Below are 24318 nucleotides of genomic sequence, written 5' to 3'. Positions count from 1 at the left end.
ATTCCTGAGATAAACTCTGTCATTATGTACTAGCCTTCTTATGAACTGCTGACTTCCACTGATAAGACTATGTTGAGGATTTCTATATGTATGTTCATGGAAATTAGCTGTAATTTTATTTTCTTGTAATAATTTCACTTACATTTTGCTATCTTATCTTGCCTTCATTACCTGGTTAGGAAGTGTTCTTCTCCTTTATTCTCTCAAAGAGTTTGTAAGATTGATAAAATTATTTCTTCCCTAAATGGTAGAATTTACCAGTAAAGCAAACAGTCTAGAATTTTCTTTACGGAAGATTTAAATTACAGTTTCAACTTTTTTAACAGAGTGCTAGTGAGATTATACTTTCTCTTGTATTGGTTTAGGAAAGCTGTAGTTTCAAGAAATTTGGCTATTTCATCTAAAATGACAAGTTTGTTGACATAAAGTTGTTCACAATATCTTCATATTATCCTTTTAGGATCTACAGTGATGTCTACTCTTTCATTCTTGATATCAGTATTTGAGCCCCCTCCCCTTGTTTAGTTTTGCTACAGGATTATTAATTTTATGAAATTTTTCAAAAAGCCAATTTCTGGCTTTGTTGATATTATATATATATATATATATATATATATATTGGGACTAGTTTCTATTTCCTTTCTGCTTTAAATTTTTTCTTCTTTCTAGTACTTTTGGGCTAATATTCTTTTCTTTTTTTTTTCACCCTTCTTAATAAACTGGTAGCTTAGAGCACTGATTTTCAAGTTATCTTTATTATTAATTCCAAACTTAATTTCTTTGTGGTTTGAGAAAATACCATGGATGATTTCAATGTTTCTGAATTTAATGTAACTTCTTTTATAGACCAAGATTTGATCTATCCCATTGATTGATCCATATTTACTCAGAAGAATCTGCTGCTGCTGCTAAGTCGCTTCAGTCGTGTTTAACTCTGCAATCCCATAGACAGCAGCCCACCAGGATCCTCTGTCCCTGGGATTCTCCAGGCAAGAATACTGGAGTGGGCTGCCATTTCCTTCTCCAATGCATGCATGCATGGTAAGGCGCTTCAGTCGTGTCCAACTCCCTGCGACCCCATGGATGGCAGCCCACCAGGCTCCTCTGTCCACAGGATTCTCTAGGCAAGTATACTAGAGTGGGGTGCCAATTCCTTCTCCATGAAAAGAATCTATATTCTGAAATTGTTGGTGTTGGTGTACTACTTTGTAAAAGTCACATACTCATTTAGGATTGTTACAGCTTTCTGATGAACTGCCCACTGTACTGTTATAAAGAATCCTTCTTTGGCAGTACTTCTGACCTTTAAGCAGCTTTGTCTGATGTTAATTTTTCTAACATAGTTTTCTTGTTATTAGTGTTTATATGGTATGCCATGCCTTTTTCTATTCTTTTACTTTTTTTAAATTCATCTTTTGTAAATATCATATAACAGGGTCTTTTTTAAAAAAATTTATTTTAATTGGAGGCTAATTACTTTACAATATTGTGGTGGTTTTTGCCATACATTCACATGAATCAGCTATGGGTGTACATGTGTTCCCCATCCTGACCCTCCCTCCCCATCCCATCCCTCAGGGTCATCCCAGTGCACCAGCCCTGAGCGCCCTGTCTCATGCATCCAACCTGGACTGGTGATCTATTTCACATATGATAATATACATGTTTCAATGCTATTCTCTCAAATCATCCCACCCTTGCCTTCTCCCACAGAGTCCAAAAGTCTGTTCTTTACATCTGTGTCTCTTTTGCTTTCTCGCATATAGGGTCATCTTTACTATCTTTCTAAATTCCATATATATGTGTTAATATACTGTATTGGTGTTTTTCTTTCTGACTTACTTCACTCTGTATAATAGGCTCCAGTTTCATCCACCTCATTAGAACATAAGAGGGTCTTTTTAAAAAAAATTCAGTTTGATGATCTCTGCCTTTTAACTGGAATGTTCAATTCCTTTACACATTACTGAAGTAGGTCTTTTATTTATTTTTGACCACATGTTATGTGGGATCTTAAGAGTTTCCCCCCAACCATGGGTCCCTGCAGTGGAAACACAAAGTCCTAACTACTGGACTGCCATGGAATTCCAAAGTAGATCTTTACTAATCCTTAGTCTGTCATTCTTAATGCATGAACCACTCTCCTGGTTTATACTAACTTTATAAAGTTCATAAGCAAGTTAAGTGTTCATTAAGCTCAGTGATTAAAAATTAATCTGTACAAAACACTAGAGACCTAAGAGAGTCACTGTCCAATATGATTTGATTATTTAGGTAGCTAAAATGTATTCATTTGCCTGACTGTTCAGGCAATTTACCCCCTCTTGCCCACAAGAGTAGTATGAGAGACAGCATGCCGTGGCTGTCTGGTGCTTCAGTTTATTGAGATAATTAATTTCTCCTAAAGGCCTATGAATTAAAGGCAGTAGTGACCTAATCTTTGCATGTAAGAACTATCTGAGTGTCAACTGAAAAAAAACAACAATGTTTTCATTCTACACACTGCATCATTCCTTTCAAAGTGTGAGAGTATTTGTTTCCTCATAATTGTGACAAAACAGAATATATTCAAACTTCTGGGTTTCTGTCAAATTGATAGTGAGAAATGGTGTTGTGGTGGTGATTTAATTATCTCATCATAAGCAAGATTTAAGCATCTTTCCATGTTTAAGGGCCATTTGTGTTTTTTCAAAGTTAGTTCCTAATCTTTATCTATTTTTCTGTTGGGTTGTAGATCTTTATTTTTAAAAGCTCTTTAGATATTAAAGATACTAATCCTTCATGATATAAACTGCATGTAAAACTATAAAAAGATGATAATATAAGAAAATTAAAATGGAAAAAATTCCCCCAAATAGCAGTAGAGTAATTCTAAGTTATTTACACTTCCTCTTTACATCAGAATACTGGGCACAGAAAATGAAAACAAGAGGCTTAGATTAAAATCTGGCTTAATTTGTATCAACACAAACTGTATCTGAGTTAATTCTGTTTCTAAAGAACATCTGCCACCTTAATCAATGCTACAGTTTTCCTCCTCCTCATTTAACTACTTCTAAATACTATATATAGTTCTTTAATTAGTCACTCCATAAATTATCCTACCAGTATGGAAATCAAACAATCAAAAATAATTTGTTACTGCAAAAACTAGTCTACTCATATGGAAAACACAAGTAAAACCTACCTTTTGACATCCAAAGAACACTAAACCAGCAAACCCCAATATAAAAATTAGATAAAAGTATTTATAAGGAATATATTAATGTATTTCACCACCACAAAATACTCTGATCAGAGGAGCAGGATATGAGGAATAGCAAAAGCAGCATTTACTATGCAGACATTTTGTGCTAGACCCTGTTTCAAATGCTTTTATAGACACTGTCATGCAACTTCACAGTAATGTAGAGAGTAAGTACAATAATTCAGATGTTAGCTAACTATTCAACTTAGTGAAAGGAATCTCAAAAGGATAAAATAATTTGCAACTGTCCCTTATTGTGAATCCTCAGAATAGGATTCTAGCAGTTATAATTAACATAGGGTATACCTTGATTTAACATGGATAAGTTAACACTGATCTTTCCTTGAGTAGGATTAGGAGGTACATGGACCAAAGTTATTTCACCTATCCAAGAAGTAATTAAACATTTAAATTTTGATTAGAGATGAAAGAACTATCCCAACAAAAATAAATAAACTTGAAAAATGTCAAACTTGTGTCAAAAAAAGGGAGTACACTGAATATCAATATATTCCTCACCTAGCTCACCAACTACTAACTTCTTACCACACCTATCCCGTTTTTTCATTTCTTCATATTGTGATATACAGACTTCTCTTTTCATCTACATATGCCATAATCAATCTGACTCTTCACCCTTCAGTACTAAAGTCATTTCCCTAAAACATATTCTCCTATATGGTTAACCACAATACCATTATATATAAGAAATACATCTAGAAAATGAACATCATCCTACATTTAGTCCTTACTCAAAGTTCCTCAATAGTCCCTAAAACATTCTTTATTATCAGTTTTTCTTAAAACTTGGGATCTGAACATATATTACATTTGGATGCTATGTTTCTTCAGTATTCCCAAGTCTAAAACAGCCCTGCTCCCTCTCTTCTTCACAACACTGAATCCTTTGAAAAACTTGACTTTCTGAAAATGTATGTCAGTTTCTTCAAGATTAGAGTCTCCATTTTGAGCAAGAATGCCCAGAAGTGAAGTTGTTTATACTTCTCCCCTGTATCATCACACCAGAAGACATATAATCAATAATTATGCCAATACCAAACTTGACGAATTAATTAAGATGGTGACTGACCATCAGATTTCTCCATTATAACGGTACATCTTCTCCCTTTGTAATTAACAAGTAAACTGTGCGATGATACTTTAAGATTATTTTAATATCTTGTTTCAACCTCATTCACCCAATGATTTTAGCATCCACTGGTAATCCCTGCTAATTATTTCACTAGAGGTTAACAATGGTGATTTTCTATGTCCACCATTCCTTATACTTCCTAGCTAGCATTATTTTACTTTAAAAAAGTTTCCTTCTTCTTCTTTTTAAAAGGGGCCTAGATTCCGTTTTGAAGAAGGCAATGGCACCCCACTCCAGTACTCTTGCCTGGAAAATCCCATGGACAGAGGAGCCTGGTAGGCTGTGGTCCATGGGGTTGCTAAGAGTCGGACACGACTGAGCGACTTTACTTTCACTTTTCACTTTCATGCATTGGAGAAGGAGATGGCACCCCACTCCAGTACTCTTGCCTGGAGAATCCCGGGGACGGGGGAGCCTGGTGGGCTGCCGTCTGTGGGGTCGCACAGAGTTGGACATGACTGAAGTGACTTAGCAGCAGCAGATTCCGTTTAGTGGGGAACGGTATTTAGAAAGCAAGAAGTGGGTCTACCCACGGCCTTTGCTACTGGGTGTCATTGCTTCTAGGCCTCTTCTATGAACAGAATCAGGAAACAGTCAGTTTTTAAAAATGAATTCACACCTATAACTCCAATTCACATTCACTACCACAACACTGTTCTTTACCTTTCCTCAATTCAATATGTGTATCTCCCTTCTCCAAGGTAAAAATATCGCCTATCAACATCAATGTATTATTCATACGCCTTGTCCTATTATACATACAAAAAATAGTTTCAAAATGAACAACACCAATACCACTGCCAATTAGAAACCCCAAGTCACGTTTTCTAAGAGTGGTATTTGTTCTTGTAAGAGTGTAAAATATGAGTGTAAAAGTTTACTTATTTTAACAAATTCTGTTAACATACTAATGAGTTTCAAGATAAACTTGAAAACTGGATTTGTGATTCAGTGAAATAAACTGGTAAGAGATTATTTCAACGAAATCAATAAAGGTTTAAGGTAAAATGCACAACTACAAAAACACAAAAAAGTTAATCTAATTATATCAAGTTGTACATGAGAGCCCTTGTCTTCTAGTACCAGGTAGGACTGTTATTAGCCTAGCCTGTCTATATTTTCTTACAGTGTGTATGTTAGTTGCTCAGTTGTGTTCAACTCTATGCGACCCCAAGGACTGTAGCACGCCAGGCTCTTCTGTCCATGAAATGCTCTAGGCAAGAATACTGGAGTGGGTAGCCATTCCCTTCTCCAGGGGATCCTCCCAATCCAGGGATTGAACCCGTGTCTTCTGCATTGCAGGCGGACTCTTTTATGTCTAAGCCACAAGGGAAGCCCACAGTGTTGTTTACTATTCCTTAGCAACAGCATTATCTCCATTTCCCTTTTTGAAAACTCATCCTATTGAAAAAAAATATTTTAAATGGCTATATCTTGTGTAAATTTAAAATAATATTCATAAAATTTGGTAATTGGCTATACCTAGATTTTTAAAAGTTACTATTCTAAGAGACGGCCTTTATAGAACCACTAATCATTAAGGACCGAAGTCTTCAAAAAAACAGGTTACAAAAGGAACATCAAACAATGTCTGAAAACTTGTGGAAGGTTTTATATAACTTTATGATAAAGACAGGAAAATTACAAAAAATAAAGAAAGAAAGGAAAAAAGGAAAAAAGCACAACATACCAACACCAACAGCCCCAAACTGCTGCCCAACTAATGAACTTGGACTGAACTGACTGTACGTCGGCATCCTGCCAAAAGGTCCATAGGAGCCCACCGACTGGAATGAAGAAGCAGATGAACCTAGTGAAGACTGAAGAAAAGATTATGGGTTAATTTATCAGGCTCTAAACGATATGTACATAATGGAAATAAATTTGCATATTTACATTTTAAAGAAAACTATTAAATTATAATTACTAGACACAGAAGCAATTATAACAACTTGCAACATGCATTTAATGTTACAACAGTTGAATAATCTGACTACAATATTTGATTATATTTGTCAATTATACTTAATGTGATTTATAAATACTTTTCCCTACAATGAACTCTTTTAGGTTTCATTTTAGAGCACATTTAGGAAAGAACCAAAGAAAAGTTACCTGAGTAAGTAAACGAACTTTGTTTAAAAGAAAAAATATGAGAAAAATAAAATTTGGTTATATCAACAGTACTAAGTTTCAATCTCGTGCTGACTTACATAAGACATCTCACTTTTTATTTTATTCTTTTCAATCGTTAGAGGTATACTATTACATTTACAGGAAAGAGATGCAGAAACAAACTATCGCATACAAAATCATTTACTATTTATCCTTTAAATATAGTTGTTAATATGCTGGGGCTTCCCTGGTGGCTCAGACAGTAAAGAGCCGGCCTACAACGCAGGAGACCCAGGCTTGATCCCTGAGTCAGGAAGAGTGCCTGGAGAAAATCCCCTGTTCGGTGCAGGCAACTATTTCTGGGAGAACGTGTCTTTTCTCCCTTCATTTAATTTCTCCCTTCATTTAAGAAGTTTACATTTTCTCAGGGATCTTCAGTTGTGGCATGTGGGATGTTTAATTGCGGTATGTAGGATCTAGTTCTCTGACCAGGGATCAAACTCAAGCCCCTTGCACTGGAGTGTGAAATCTCATCCACTGGATCACCATGGAAGTCCCAGCCATTTCTTAATAAAAAGCTTATTTTGTATTCAGAAAAAACAGTAAATAAATGTTAAAAGGTACTTTCTCCCCCCCCCCCATTTTAATTTTACACAGCACTTAATATTTTCTTTAGGAGTGTTCATTAGGTATTTCCTTTTAAAAGCTGGAAGGTACATTTTATGCAAGATAATGCATATACATTCTGTGTATTTTTAACAATCAGTTTTGTGAAAAACTAAGATTTTTATCACTCGCAGCATAAAAGAGTGAGTTAGAAAAGCCAACAAGCATAATTTAGAGCACATTAACAAAGACTTCTGATGAGAAAAAAAGTTGGTAAGAAAATGGATTCAGGAGGAAAGTCACATGGGGGCCACAAAGCTTTTAATCAGTTATGCCCACAACTGAAAATACTCTTATGTTAACCTGTCTCCTATGCTGCTGCTATAGTAGAAATTCAGAGTTTCTATGTATTTCCAATTAACATATAAATGGGTACTATAATATAAACATCCTCTTTAACTCATAATTTGCAATCTATCACATGTTTCTGTTTTTATTAAAATACACAAATTTTGAAATTTCTCTTAATGAGAAGCCTTAGGATCTTCTTTTTAATACTTTATTACAGAATCAAATATCAGTATATGTTAAAATCCTTTTATGTTTGTGCTATCTGACTATATAACACTCCATGTACACTATACAAACATATAATGTGATTCAGCATTTTTCTCATTAAACCTAGTAATCATACCTAAGAGTAGCCACCATCACCCTAGTTTGTAAAATGAACCACATGTGAATAATAGAATATATAATAATAGAATATATGTGAATAATATAGTGAAATGGATCCTGGATTCTGGAGCCAGGATGCCTGGGTCTACTCAAATTATGGCTAATTCAATTTCCTCACTTATAAAAAAGAGAACTATAGTACCAAGCTCAGAGAGTGTTGTGAGGTTTGCCTTATTATATGTGCAGTGCTTTTAATAGTGCTTCTCATAAACTCAGAACTCAATAAACATTAGCTACTTTGTTACTGCAATCAGAAAATTCTTATGATAAAAATTAATTCCTGGGTTTCTCTGGTGACCCAGTGGTTAAGATTCCAGGCTTCCACATGGGAACTAAGATTCCACATGCTGTGTGGCACAGCAAAAGAAAAAGAAAAAAAAATTAATCCCTCAGCTATTTCTTACTCTATTTAGTTCCAATTTATCATCTAAAGAGAGAAACCTGGATGAGAACATCACCCAGTTATTCTGGGTATCTAGGTAACTAGAAAATGGTAGTAAGCTACATGTTCAATAGAGAAAATTTAAAAGCCTAAAACAATAAGGTAAAATCCAAGGCTAGTTATGTGAATGAAATGTATTTGTACTCCAAGACAGATTTACAATGTTACCTGCACAATAGCTGGGTCCTGAGGCAAAGAACACTGTGGTTTTGGTGGCTCACAAACAGTAAGGTCTTTAATATCACTCCCACGGAATATTATGTATTCAAAGACTTCATCTCGAGGTGGTATTGGACGATCTGTTGGTCTGTCTTCTGTACCAAAGGACCGAACTGGTAAGAAAACAGACGACATGAGATAGATGTCTACTCACTGTATTCAGGTAGCACCTCTTAGAGTGCACTGTTTCCAGTACTAAGGAGCAGTCCTTAAATGCCCTCCATGAGAAAGTATTCATTAATTTGTAGCTACAGTAAAATTCTTTTAAAAGTGGAAAAGAAAGTGGGTTTTGCATAATTTACATGTATTCAATTTAAAAGACTATCAGTGTTGCAAAGATTATATTAGAAAGTGTTGTGTTTTCTCTACACTGTTACTTACTTACATCTTTGGTGGTTGTGGTAAGAGGTGCTAAAAAAAGCCCTTTCATTGCTGATTTATTTTTAATGTCCCCATTCAGCAAAATAAAAAACTGGCAACTTGTATGATATTTCCTGTGTGTGTGGGTGTGGGTGTGTATGTGTGTGTAGTGAATCTTCACTGAGTGAAGATTTTCCCAATCTACAAAAATCCCAAAGTCTGGGAAATTGAGCTTCAGGTTTAAGACAAGACAATGAAAAGAATATCTTCCTTGGTTAGTAACACGTCCTCTAGAAACCAAGTAAAGCCTCATGGGACAGCCTGAAATGCCCTAGTTACCTCAAATATCTACCTCATAATTAAATCTGACTAACACTCAGGATGGCATTATTCAAAGTTGAACTGTGACCAGCTGTTTCAGGGTAAACTAGCTAAAAAAAAGATTCTGGAATCCACTGACTCAGATTTTCTGTGAAGAGGATACAGAAACCTATATCTATATTTTAAATCAATTCCTCAAGATTTCTTATCAATACTAAAGAAATTTCAGGTTCACTAACTTAGGAGACTTCTAAAAATGTTGACATCTCCATAGAAGCTCCAAATAAGAAAGTCTGCCATATCAGATATTATTCATTTAAAGAGTATCCTAGAGGAAGCAAACCCCTCAACACTGTGCAAAGTTTTATATTTTTCTACAGAACTTATCCATAGCTAGACTGAAGATAAATATTTCGGCTTACATGCCTTTTTTTAATCCTAAAAATTTTTTGTGGTACTTATGAGACCTTCAGGAAAAGATGATGGCATAGTTGTAGGTTTGCAGATGACTATTCTGCCCTATAACTAAAGAAAATTAAAAAGTTATAATATCCCTAAACCAAGAAAATACCTCAAACCTGTACCATAAAACTTCACTAAAAAGTATCATGCAGATACTTTTAGAGTTAGTCCAATCTGGAAGGCCAACTCCAGAATCCATACATAGCATGCTGAGAAATTTTCCCAGGCATACTCCAACTTGACGGATGGGGACACAGATGTGATAAAGGAAAAGATGTAGAATGTCAGAGCTGAAGCTCCCCTCTCTCTCTGGTGGCCAAACAATATTGTAGCAGGGCAGAAGTAATAGACATGGTTTTATGTCTTTGTCCTTTAACCAAAAAGAAAGCTAGGAAAATTACAAGTGGATCAATCTCACCCCTAAACTCAGCACTAGCACTATTATCACCACACAAAGTTTTATAAAGTCCCAGACCTCCAAGGTAACAAATCAGCTCATCCGGAAGCTATGGGCAGGTGGGGTGGGGTTAAAGGTCTACCATCTATAAAACCAAAGAGAAGCTCTATTAGGCTATTCAAGGTATAACCATTCAAATTATACCCATATATCCAAAAGAAAGATGAAACAAGAAAATTTCAGAAAGAACTGCTTTATATTCTCAAGAAAAATAAAACACATACTGAAAACACATAGAGTTAAAGAAAAAAGAGGTAAGACAAATATAGCTGCAGAATAAACATAACAAGAACAGTCTCTGAGAAAGACAACAGAACAAGACAAAATGCAACTAAAGATATAACAAATTTCCTGACATAAGGACCTAAATATGATCAGAAGGTTTCACTGTATTTCCAGGAAAAAAAAAAAAACTTTAGTGCACTATAAGCCATACAGACTTACCCTTTGCTACACCAAAATAAAGAATTCACAGAGACAATAGCATTAAAAAATAAGAGATGGACTATAAAATCATTTAAGCGCATAAATGTATGTGACAATTTACCAAGGTGCTAGTGTGCATGCGCGTTCAGTCACTTAGTTGTGTCCAACACTTCACAACCGCATGCCTGCCAGGCTCCTCTGTCCATGTAATTTTACAATAAAGAATACTGGAGTGGTTGCCATTTCTTACTCCATTCCCCACCCAGGGACTGAACCCATGACTCCTGCATTGGCAGGCGGATTCTTTACCACTGAAGGTGCTAGGATGGAATGTAAATTTAATAGTTCTGAAAAAGATTACAAAGTTACAAAGTGTTAGAAAAGTTAAGTGAAGTTGCTCAGTCCTGTCTGACTCTTTGTGACCCCATGGGCTGTATGTAGCCTACCAGGCTTCTCAGTCCATGGGCTGTTAAGATGGTATGTATTTCACACCAAAGTCTCACAAAAATTGGGAGATGAAAATAAGAAGCAAAAGAAACATGAAAGGAAATTCATAAATGAATACTCTCAACTTTTACAGTAAGAAGTTACCTAATAAAAGTTTGGGGCAAGTTGATAAATTCACATACAATGGCTTAAAAATTTGTTATTTGAAGTCCTAAAGATAACCCACAATAGAGTTGAAAATTAAAAGCATACTTTCCAAAATGGGGTATGAAGAAAATCTCTATCATACAGCAAAAGAGTCAAAGTAAAAAATCATGGCAACAGACACCATGAAGAATGATTTGCACACACTAAGAGTTTGAGAAACAGGTTTTAATGATAGAGACTACCTGATCAGATTTTATGTCTTCAAGACAGTTCTTGTAGCATTATAAAGAATAAGTTAATTAGAACAGCAATCAGAAGGGTATATAACAGATATATCTGTATCTGTATATATATATATCTGTAAGATAACAGAACAAATGAGAGGTAGTAAAGGCTGAAACCTGGATGCTAAGAACAGAAAGACAGAAAGCAGGACAAGAATAGAAAAAGTAGAAAATTACCAGTACTATTCTGCTACAAATAATTTTAATACATGAATTAGCTCATGTCAACTGGCTATTAAGGGAATTATGTCAGTACAGTCAGAAATCACATTGTTTCATCCCTAATTTATTTTAACCTGCTATTTTATTTATTGTATTTTAGGCAGCAATGGCTAAACATAGAAAACCATGTAGGAATAGTGTATGATTCCCTCTCACCCCAAGTTTCCTGCTGGCTCAGTAATCAGTCCTTACTATGCCGTTCTTCCTGATCCTGATGCACTCTTTCCTTGCCTCCAAGCAGCAGACTCAGCTCTTTGTTATACCTTCTTCCACCATGCTACCTTACTTTTTTCCCTTTCAAGCTGGCAGACAACTCTACTGTTAGGTATACTTCACCAGCAATTTTGTTAATGTTATCTATTAATTCAATTCTTTTTCTTTTTGGTCACATCAACCAGCTTGTAGCATCTTAGTTCTCTAACCAGTGATTGAACCCAGGCCTCAGCAGTGAAAGCACCAAGTCCTAACCACTGGACTACTAGAGAATTCCCGATTTTTCTTAATTGCATTGTTGTTGTTTAGTTGCTAAGTCGTGTCTGACTCTTTTGCAACCCCATGGACTCTAGCCCACCAGATTCACTGTGGTAAGAATACACCACATGAGATCTACTCTCTTAACAAAATTCTAAATGTACATCACAGTATTGTTAATTTCAAACAAAATTACAGCAGAGCTCTACAACTTTATCACCTTGCTTAATTGAAACTTTATGCCCACTGAACCACAACGCTTTTTCCGCTACCCCTAGCAACCATCATTCTCCAGTATTTTTTCTTCTGTGACTTGGAAGATAAAGTGAAAAAGGAAGCAGAGGGTCAGTTTGGAAGTTACGGGGCAAGTGATGGTGAAAAGGTACCTAAAAAGGTCAAAATAGAACATGATTTATTAAATGTGATTTCTTACTCAGAATCTACAACTCTGTCCACATTTTTTTCCCCCAAAATAGACTGCTATATTATTTGTAACATCAAAAAGTTACATAAACATATAATAACATTAAACATGCTATGCATGAGGCAGATTATATAACTATTAATTTCAAAAGATTACAACTATTAAAAATAAATACATAGGTGTGAGGGGCATTATGCAAGATGGTGGAGTAAGAAGATCCAGGAATGGTCCATCCACCCAAACAACTACTGGGCTGGCAAACAATCTGAACAAACCATTTTGGAATGATGGAGTCTAATCAGATGCCTGTAGAATCTAAGTGAGCACCTAATGAAGAGGTCGGTAACTTTTGGTGAATTCTGGCATTTTCCAGAGTGGCTGGCTATTACCATTCATCATCTCCCATCTCTGTAAAAGGCAGCTATGGGGACAGTAGTCCATGTTTTTGGCTAGCTTGCTGGTGCCATGTGGGGAACAGGGATCTTGTCCTCCAAAAAATTAGGGTTGTATGCTATGATCTACCTAAAAATTCACTGAGAAGTCAGCCAGAGAGGTTGACCACTGTTTTAACCCTCAAGGGCAGGGCATAACTGACTTCCTTAGTAGTACTGGAGGAGGCATTTAAAAGATTTAGAATATCTTTTCTCCCCCTCAACAAAAGTGAATGTATATTACTTTACATTGCACATAGAACATTCTTCACAACAGACTAAATTTTAGGCCAAATCAACTGTCAATAAATTGAAAAGGATTGAATTTTATGAAGTATCCTCTTTGACTAAAATGGAAATGAGGCTAGAAATTAGTAATAGAAATTAGAAAATCACAAGTATTTGGAAATTAAACAACTGACTCATAAAGAACCAATAAGACAAAAAAGATATCACTAGGGAAATTAAGAAAAAATTTGAATGGCTGATTCATGTTGAGGTTTGACAGAAAACAACAAAATTCTGTAAAGCAATTAACCGTCAACTAAAAAATAATTTTTTTAAAAAAAAGAAAGAAAAAACCTGAAGACAAATGAAAAAGAAAACACCACCTGCCAAAATTAGGGGATATAAAGAATGCCATATGCAAGAAAGAAATTTATAATTATAAATGCTCTATTTTAAAAATCTCAAATCATCTATTAAGAAACTAGAGGAATTTGCCTGTGGCCCAGTGGCTAAGACTCTGTGTTCTCAATGCAGGGGGCCCAGGTTTGATCCCTGGTCAGGGAACTAGAACCCACATGCCACAACTAAGAGTTTGCATGCCGCAACTAAAGATCGAAGAAACCGAGTGTTGCAACTAAAACCCAGTGCACTCAAAGAAAGAAAGAAAAAAAAGAAGAAAGAAATCAGAAAAAGAGCAAACTAAGCCCAAATCCAGCAGAAAGAAGGAAGGAAATAATACTACTAAATTCAAGCCAAGATAAACAACATAGCAAACAGAGACACAGAATCATTAAAACCAAAAGTTGGTTCTTTGAAAAGATCAACAAAATAATACAAAACTTTAGCTAGTCTAGACAAAGGAAAAAGATGAGGAAATAAAACTAAAGTCAAATGAAAGCAAAAACAACCAATCTTACACAGATTAAAAAACTTATAGGAGAATACTACAAACTATTGTGTGCCAACAAAATAGATAATCTAGACAAAAAAGAAAAATTTCTAGAAACATACAAATTACCAAAACTGACTCAAGAATAAACAGAAAATCTCAACAGATCTTTAACAAGTCCAACAAGAGACTGGGCTAGTAGTCAAAACCCTCCAAAGAACCAGGACCAGGCTTTACTGGTGATACCAAGTTTCACTGGTGAATTTTACTAAACATTTTAAGAATTAACATCAAACTCCTCCAAAAAACAGAAGAAAAAGGAATATTTCCTAACACATTCTATGAGGCCAGCATTATCTTGATACCAAGGTCAAAGTACAGTAAGAAAACTACATGAAAATCTCTTAGGAATACAAACACAAAATTCCTCAACAAAATACTGGCAGACTGAATCAAACAGTACATCAAAGGGACCATGCTTCATGACAGTATAGTCCCTCTGACTAACTGTGCTGGCTAGGACTTCTAGTACATTGCTGTGTAACAGCGGTGGAAGTGGACAACCTTATCCTGTTTCTGTTCCTAGGGGAATGTTTTCTGTCTTTCACCATTGAATATGATGCTGGCTATCATGGAGTAGACTTCTGAAAGTCCCTTGGACTGCAAGGACTTCAAACCTCTATTCATGCAATTCTCCAGCCAAGAATATTGGAGTGGGTAGCCATTCCCTTCTCCAGGGGACCTTCCCAACCCAGGGATTGAAGCTGGGTCTCCTGCACTGCAGGCAAATTTTTAACCATCTGAGTCACCAGAGAAGCCTATATAAATAGGTTTTCGTCTCTAGCTTCTGACCAGAGCTCCAAAACATCTGTAATTTCCTAAAAGATAAATGTACTAAGGGCATCTTATGTTCTAAAGTTTGGTCTTTGACCTGGGTTTCTGACACAGAGCTCCTAAATCTCTTGGAATTTCCTGGGTGATATCAGAGCATCACCCAGGAACTATGGATGGAGGTTTGTAACACTGTACAAGAGGTGGTGACCAAAACCATCCCCAAGGAGAAGAAATGCAAAAAGGCAAAATGGTTCTCTGAAGAGGCCTTACAAATAGCTGAGAAAAGAGAAGCGAAAGGCAAAGGAGAAAGAGAAAGATATAACCATTTGAATGCAGATTTCCAAAGAACAGCAAGCAGAGATAAGAAAGCCTTCCTCAGCGATCAATGACAAGAAAAGAGGAAAACACTAGAGATCTCTTCAAGAAAATAAGAGATAACAAGGCAACATTTAATGGGGACACAATAAAGGACAGAAATGGTATGGACCTAACAGAAACAGAAGACATTAAGTGGCAAGAATATACAGAGTGTGTTAGTTGCTCAGCTGTAGGTCCAACTCTTTGGGACCCCATGGACTGTAGACCACCAGGCTCCTCGGTCCATGGAGTTCTCCAGGCAAGAATACTGGAGTGGGTTGCCATTTCCTTCTCCAGGGGACCTACCTGAACGAGGGGTTGAACCCAGCTCTCCTGCATTGCAGGCAGATTCTATACCATTTGAGCCATCAGAGAAGCCCCCAGTGTATCTGGTATAATGGAAGACTATTTAGCCATAAAAAGGAATTAAGTTCTGAAATACACTACAATATGATGAATCTTAAAAACACACTAAGTGAAAGAAGTCCGTCACAAAATATCTCATATTATGATTCCATTTACCTGGCGTCAGAAAATCCACTGAAATATAAAGCAGATTAGTGGCCACTAGGGGCTGGGGAAGGGGAAATGAGAAATTAAAGTAAGTGTCCTTCAAACTGTGGGCACAACACAGAAGAACTACACAAAAAAGATCTTCATGACCCAGATAACCACGATGGAGTGATCACTCACCTAGAGCCAGACATCCTGGAATGCGAAGTCAAGCGGGCCTTAGGAAGCATCCCTATGAACAAAGCTAGTGGGAGTGATGGAATTCCAGTTGAGCTACTTCAAATCCTAAAAGATGGTGATGTGAAAGTGCTGCACTCAATATCCCCGCAAATTTGGAAAAAACTCAGCAGTGGCCACAGGACTGGAAAAGGTCAGTTTTCATTCCAATCCCAAAGAAGGGCAATGTCAAACAGTGCTCAAACTAGAGTATAAATGCACTCATCTCACACGTTAGCAAAGTAATGCTCAAAATTCTCCAAGTTAGGCTTCAACAGTACATGAACCGTGAACTTTCAGATGTTCTACCTGGATTTAGAAAAGGCAGAGGAGCAGAGATCAAATTGCCAACATCCGTTGAATCACAGAAAAGACAAGAGAATTCCAGAAAAATATCTATTTCTGCTTTATTGACTATGCCAAAGCCTTTGACTGTGTGGATCACCACAAACTGGAAAATTCTTAAAGAGATGGGAACACCAGACCACCTAACCTGTCTCCTGAGAAATCTGCATGCAGGTCAAGAAGCAACAGTTAAACTGGACATGAAACAATGGACTGGTTCCAAATTAGGAAAGGAGTATGTCAAGGCTGCATACTGTCACCTTGTTTATTTAACTTATATGCAGAGTACATGATAAGAAACTCTGGAATGGATGAAGCACAAGCTGGAATCAAGATTGCCGGGAAAAATATCAACAACCTCAGATATACAGATTATACCATCCTTACAGCAGAAAAGAGGAACTAAAGAGCCTCTTAATGAAAGTGAAAGAGGAGAGTGAAAAAGCTGGCTTAAAACTCAATATTCAAAATACAAAGATCATGGAATCTGGTCCCATCACTTCATGGCAAATAGATGGGGAAACAGTGACAGGCTTTATTTTCTTGGGCTCCAAAATCACTGGAAACGGTGACTACAGACATGAAATTAAAAGATGCTTGCTCCTTGGAAGAAAAGCTATGACCAACCTAGTCAGCATATTAAAAAGCAGAGACATTACTTTGCCAACAAAGGTCCATCTAGTCAAAGCTATTATTTTTTCAGTAGTCATGTATGGATGTGAGAGTTGAACCATAAAGAAAGCTGAGCGTCAAAGAATTGATGCTTTTGAACTGTGGTGTTGAAGAAGACTCCTGAGAGTCCCTTGGACAGCAAGGAGATCAAACCAAGGAAAGGAAATCAGCCCTGAATATTCATTGGAAGAACTGATGTTGAAGCTCCAATACTCTGGCCACCTGATGAGAAGAGCTGACTTACCTTCTGGAAATGACCCTGATGCTGGGAAAGACTGAAGGCAGGAGGAGAAGGGGACAACAGAGGATGAGGTGGCTGGATGGTATCACTAACTCAATGGACTTGTGTTTGAGTAAACTCTGGGAGTTGGCAACGGACAGGGAGGCCTGGTGTGCTGCAGTCCACTGGGTCTCAAAGAGTTGGACACAACTGAACGACTGAACCGAACTGATGGTTACACAACACTGTGACTAGATTAAATCATACATTTTATAATGGTTAATTTTATGTTATATGATTTTTACTTCAACACTCACACAGACTTCCCTGGCAGTCCTGCACTTCCACTGCAGGGGTGTAGGTTCCATTCCTGGTATCCCAGGTTGAGAAACTAAGGTCCCACATGCCTTGAGGTGAGGCTAAAAACAAAAACGAAACACACACACACACACACACACACCCACCCCTACAAATATAGTAGTAAGAGAATACACAAAATGACAGTAATAGTTGGAATACAATGCTGAAACTAGGAGAAGTTGTCCTCTATCTTCTTAACTTCACGTTGTTACATTGCTTTAGTAAGTATTCTAGTTTTTCTTATTTCCCAAAATAGAAAAGTTCACATTTTAGGCTAACGTTCAAAAGAGTGGGAAGTAGGGAAAGTATTTTTTTCCTGCATTAGTCTTAAAAGAATATAATAAATTTCCCACTTCTGGCTATAAATAGCAAAGATTTATTAATAGAAACACATCCCATGATACTATTTTTTTTTTAATAAAAAAAGAAATAGGGTCAAAGTTCTGGCAAAGTCATTTATCTAAAATATCTCTATCTCTATATCAAGGAGAACTCAAACATACACTAATGTCAAACTTGGTTCACAGTGTATTAATACCCACATGTATGCATACTCAGTCACTGAATCGTGTCCCTATGGACTGCAGCCTGCCAGGCTCCTCTGTCTACAGGATTTCCTAGGCAAGAATACTGGAATGGGATGCCATTTTCCTTTTCCAGGGGATCTTCCCGACACAAGGACAGAACTCACTTCTCCTGCATTAGTAGGCAGGTTCTTTACCACTTAGCCACCAGAGGAAGACCCTTAATACCCACACATATAGTCAAAGTACACAACAAGAGAGAAGAGCTATAGTGACCAAATTCCCAATACAGTATCTCCATTATAAAATACCAAAGTTTTGTTAAGTTTAAATATGATAAATATATCCATAGTTGACCTGCCTCTTAAGAAACCTGTATACAGGTCAGGAAGCAACAGTTATAACTGGACATGGAACAACAGATTGGTTCCAAATAGGAAAAGGGGTATGTCAAGACTGTATATTGTCATCCTGCTTATTTAAATTATATGTAGAGTACATCATGAGAAACGCTGGGCTGGAGGAAGCATAGCTGGAATCAAGATTGCTGGGAGAAATATCAATAACCTCAGATATTCAGATGACACCACCCTTATGGCAGAAAGTGAAGAAGAACTAAAGAGCTTCTTGATGAAAGTGAGAAGAGAGTGAAAAAGTTGGCTTAAAGCTCAACATTCAGAAAACTAAGATCATGACATCCAGTCCCATCACTTCATGGCAAATAGATGGGGAAACAGTGGCTGACTTTATTTTTCTGGGTTCCAAAATCACTGCGGATGGTGACTGCAGCCATGAAATTAAAAGACGCTTGCTCCTTGGAAGGAAAGTTATGACCCACCTAGACAGCATATTAAAAAGCAGAGACATTTCTTTGCCAACAAAGGTCCGTTTAGTCAAGGCTATGGTTTTTCCAGTAGTCATGTATGGATGTAAGAGTTGGACTATAAAGAAAGCTGAGCACCAAAGAACTGATGCTTTTGAACTATGGTGTTGAAGAAGACTCCTGAGAGTCCCTTGGACTGCAAGGAGATCCAACCAGTCCATCCTAAAGGAGATTAGTCCTGGGTGTTCACTGAAGGGACTGATGTTGAAGCTGAAACTCCAATACTTTGGCCACCTGATGCAGAGAGCTGACTCATTTGAAAAGACCCTGATACTGGGAAAGATTGAGGGCAGGAGGAGAAGGGGACGACAGAGGATGAGATGGTTCGAGGGCATCACCGACACAATGGACACGGGTTTGGGTACACTCCAGGAGTTGGTGATGGATGGGGGGCCTGGTGTGCTGTAGTTCATGGGGTCGCAAAGAGTCGGACATGACTGAACTGAAATGAAATGTAGTTGGCACCATCAAAATGACATTAATATTTTCCAAAAGCCTCAACTTTTGGATACAAACTAAAAATTGTAAGTTAGGCTCTGATACCGATTGATAAACAAGAAAAACAAGTCTCCTGGATACTAAACTGTGAGACTAATAAACAAAAGGTTGATTATTCAAGAAATGTCCAAAAGTAAGTTGGGAAACTAAGTTCAAATGGAAATCCATAATAACATCTATGAAGAAGTCTTAAAATTAAAATTCCTCTCAAGTATCAATTGCAAGACCTGGTCCCAATCACTTATCCAAACACAAGTTCAAACCAAGCTCATCATTTCCATACACAGACCAAGTTTTCTGTCCTCCACCAAAGCTCCTCCCCACACATGACCTATCCTAAATTTCAGCTTAGATACTACTTATATTCATCATAGTTCTTCAGAGAAACAGAACCAACAGAATGCACATATATAGACACGAGACTTAAGAAATTGGCTCATGTGAAAATCCAAAATGTGCAGAGTAGGCCAGGTTCCTGGAGACCTGGAGAAGAGTTGCAGTTTGAGTCCAAAGGTGGTTTGCTGGTAGAATTCTTTCCTTCTGGCTCAGAGGAGGTCAGTCTTTGTTCTATTAGGACCTTCAACCTGACTGGTTGAGGCCCACCCGCATCCCACATTATGGGGAAGCAAATATGCTTTACTTAAAGTACAATAATTTAAATATTAATCTGGTTTAAAAAAAAAAAAAAGCCTTCAGAAACATCCAGAATATCTGACCAAATATCTGGGCACTGTGGCCTGGCCACAGGTGGGCTTCCCTCATGGCTCAGAGGGTAAAGAATCCGTCCGCAATGCAGGAGACCTGGTTAGATCCCTGGGTTGGGAAGATGCCCTGGAGGAGGGCATGGCAACCCACTCCAGTATTCTTGCCTGGAGAATCCCCATGGACAGAGGAGCCCAGCGGGGTACAGTCCATGGGGTCGCAGAGAGTCGGACACGACTGTGCAACTAAGCACACAGTGGCCCAGGCAAAGTGACATGACACCAGCTACCACACAACCCCCCAGCAACACTCCCAGGTGCAGCTGACACACTCTTCCTTTAAAATCATACAGCCTTCTACCTCTGTATATAGTGACCTCTTTTAAAACCGAAAGATCTTCAGGACGAAGATTTGTATCCCTGCAATTAACACAAGTAGCTAACACAGTGCCCTGAATAGTGCTGACATTTGAATATTTCTTAAATAAATTTCACAGTGGAAAAAGCTATTAAGTAAGCTATTTCCAAAATTACTGAGCACTGTTTAATACCAAAGGAATTGAATTAAGCTACACAATAAACCTACTTAGAATAAAATGGGAAAATGACTATTTACAGCAAAAAGAAACAGCTGGACATCAATAGGATGGGAAAACACAAAGCACAGCACATGGATTAAAAAAAAAATCCAGCATATAAGCATCAAATGGGGGTTGGGGGGAAGTGCTGAAAAGCTACATTTGGGGGCTTCCCTGGTGGTTCAGTGGTTATGAATCTGCCTTACAATGCAAGGGACACCGGTTCAATCCCTGATCCGGGAATATCCCACATGCCATGGAGCAACTAAGCCCATGGGCCCAGAGTTCACGCTCCACAAGAGAGTAGCCTCTGCTCATTGCAACTAGAGAAAAGTCTGTGTGTAACAACAAAGACCCATCACAGCTAAAAAAAGTAAATCTAAAAACAAACAAACAAAAAGCTCCACTTGGTATTTTTATTTTCCTTACATTTATCTTTAAGTACAGTTCTTAGTGCATATCCAGTATGCTATACAAACTCTTGCTGAAACTATTTGATACACTACATATTTGGAATAAGCTGTTATATAAGGGTTTAACACGAGGTTTAATTAAATATTAAAAGATTTTCATTTATTAAACTATCTCTTCTATAACACAGTACGCACAGACCCTGAGAGCAGGACAGTGGTAAGTAGGCTCCGGATTTTTTTTATTTGGGTGAGGAGATTTAAAATATAAGATCCCACAGGGCTGCTCTCTGAATCACGTCACAGCTTGTAGTTGCAAGCCTCCACTTTTTGCACACCTTGTACTCTCCGCTTTGGTCCATTTTTCACCCTTATCCACACTACTTTCTGTTAGGGACTAATACTGCACTAAATAAAACCATCTGTCTCCGGTCTCTGTAATCCCTTCTTGTACGTACTTCAGACCTGTCCTCCCCAACAGAGACTTTACTATTGACCTCTCTGCAGTATTCTCGATCACACGCCAGTCACTGGTGACTCTAAGATAACAGAGTTCAAGGTCCAGATAACTTTCCTCTCACCTTTTCAAACATATTCTTAAAACCAACTCCTTATCACTTAATTCTAAAAGTGAAAGTAAACTCCTCTTTGACTAAAAAGACTCCAAGTGATCTCGTCCTTTTCATTAATACATTTCATATCTTCACTCATTTTCTTCCCTCTTCCTCACAGTTTTGGGGGAAGAAAGACTTCCACATTTCTTTCAGCCCAATGTCACCTTCCATGATTACAGATTTGAGACCTTGCAACTTCACTTGCTTCCTCCCAGTGGATTATTAATATGTGTAGATTTACTCAAGACATACCTTTCTTTGTTCAACCATTAGCACTTCAGACTGAGTACAAGGAAATAATGACTAGACTAAGAATTCAGAAAGAGTGCCATGAAGAGAGAATACTAAAACCAAAAGGCACTTTGATAATTTAGATGGTGATGCAAAACAACAGCAGTGGTAATGCAAAACACAAAAATTAGGACTTCTTTGAAATGGCAAACAGGAGAGATTCTGAAACAGTTCAATAAAGCAAAAGTATGCATCACCAGCTCGACGGACATGGGTTTGGGTGAACTCTGAGAGTTGGTAGTGGACAGGGAGGCCTGGTGTGCTGCAGTTCATGGGGCTGCAAAGAGTCGGACATGACTGAGTGACTGAACTGAATTATTAATACTTATTATTATGTATTAACTTACTTATTATTAATACTATTACTAATCTGAGAGAATAAAATATCCTCAATAGCATCTTCATTTATCATAGTGTCCTTTCCTATAAAATGTCAAGTTCAACCACACATTTTCTGAGGAAGGAGACTTTTCAGAAATAATAATCCTTCATGTTATCAACAGTTAATTTGTTAAGTACAAAGGACACAAGGGGGAAAGATGCTGAAAAATAGTCTATAGCGAAAAATAAGAAAAGTTTGCTAAGCACAAAAAGAAAACAGAAAAACTGCAAACACAGAAGATGTAATATACAGTTTCTGACTAGGGTAATTGGGGAAGGCTTTGAAGGGGTGAGGCTACTCAAGTAGCATCTAGAAGGATAAAGCTGATACCCTCTTGCTCCTTTCCTCATTTTGGCGGATAGGAATCATTATTGGTACCGTCATTCAATATTGTCAGCTCAAATTGTCCCTCACTCACAATTTTTGCACAATGCTGTCAGCATAAACATCCTACAGCTGGACTCTGACAAATCACTTTATTGGCTAAAAACTTTCCAGGGCTCCTTACAACCCACCTGATAGCTCAGTTGGTAAAGAATCCGCCTGCAATGCAGGAGACATGGGTTTGATCCCTGGGTTGGGAAGATCCCGTGGAGGAGGGAACACCTACCCACTCCAGTATTCTGGTCTAGAGAATTCCATGGACTGTATAGTCCATGGGGTCGCAAAGAGTTAGACACGCCTGAGTAACTTTCACTTTACAACCCACCAAGAAAAACTCAGACTTGTTAGCGTGCTATTCAAATGACAAACTGAATAAACTAAGATAAATGGAGCAGGGGAAGAAAAATAAAAGGGGAGGGAGGGCTTGAGTGTTTGACACATTTTCATTGGGACTTGAGCCTTCCAGAGCTTTGGTTCTCTTTCCTTTGTGACTTTGTTCTCAATCTGTTGCTTTGTCCAGTTCTTCAATAGCCATCTAAGGAGTAAGGGAAGAACATTCCAGTCAAGGGCCCAAATCTGAAGGAACTTGGCTGACCTGAAGACCTAAATGATAACTAGCGTGGTCCAACCTTTAAGCAAATTGCATAGTGTTGTGGCTGGTCAGGACAAGAATCTAGGACTTTGCGTGTTCACTTTCCTGACAGACTGCAAAACTCCCCGTGACCTAGGATTGGACACTTCTTCCTAGACATCCATTTCCTGTGGCTAACTGTGACTATCTGTCAGGTCCTACCTTAGCTGCTGGGTCCTCAAGAACCTTGTCTCTGTGGCTCTTTGATTTCCTAGCATATAGCACAGGGTCTAACATGTAGTCATAAAAGGTGCTCGGCAATTCTCCTGATTGGCTATAGTAAGCTCCAGGCACGTGCAAGCTTCCCTTATGCCCCCTGTGCTCCATGCTGTCTTTGGCGTGGTAGGTACCTCTGCTCCTAAATGTGCTGAGGTTTCTCCAGAATCTCATTTATCCTCACCAGAGTACCAGGATCAGAGAGAAGTAGTTATCCAGATGTGGGAAATGCCAAAGGGGCTTTGGAAATCTGACCACTGTTGAAACAAATTTCAAGTTAATCTTCCAGTTCTGACCTCTATCTTCACCCAATTACTATAGTCCTTGTTTTCATTGCATATGATGATGCCAATTCCTAAGACTTTTAGATTGGGTGCAAATCAGGCTTACTTCTTGGCTTTACCCACTGCCTTAGTCTGCAGCTAAATTCTGCTAAGAAGATATTTAAACTCAAAAGACAAAAACTTTTTTTTCACCCTTCAAAATTTTGTTGCTGTTGTCCCCTTTCCAAATCTACTTTGTCTTTTATGGGGTTTACATGTTTTAAAAAATGCCTTCTCATGTAGTTTTAGTTAAGACTTATAAACAGGAAGAAAAAGG

At 37.6% G+C, this 24318-nt stretch overlaps 1 protein-coding gene across 5 annotated transcripts in view; it reads right to left on the bottom strand.

The window, feature by feature from the left end:
- The window catches only part of LSM14A (LSM14A mRNA processing body assembly factor), a 57346-nt gene that overhangs the window by 24066 nt on the left and 8962 nt on the right, over nucleotides 1-24318 (bottom strand). For all 5 annotated transcript variants that reach the window (XM_065925772.1, XM_065925776.1, XM_065925773.1 and 2 more), the window contains exons 2-3: nucleotides 8470-8633; nucleotides 6091-6220 (exon numbers count right to left, since the gene is read on the bottom strand). In XM_065925772.1, the coding sequence (XP_065781844.1) occupies nucleotides 6091-6220; nucleotides 8470-8633 (294 nt within the window). The remainder of the gene's footprint in view (nucleotides 1-6090; nucleotides 6221-8469; nucleotides 8634-24318) is intronic.

This window comes from Muntiacus reevesi, chromosome 2 (genome assembly GCF_963930625.1).
Source record: "Muntiacus reevesi chromosome 2, mMunRee1.1, whole genome shotgun sequence".
NCBI lineage: Eukaryota > Metazoa > Chordata > Mammalia > Artiodactyla > Cervidae > Muntiacus > Muntiacus reevesi.
This window is presented reverse-complemented; position numbering and strand designations above follow the sequence as displayed.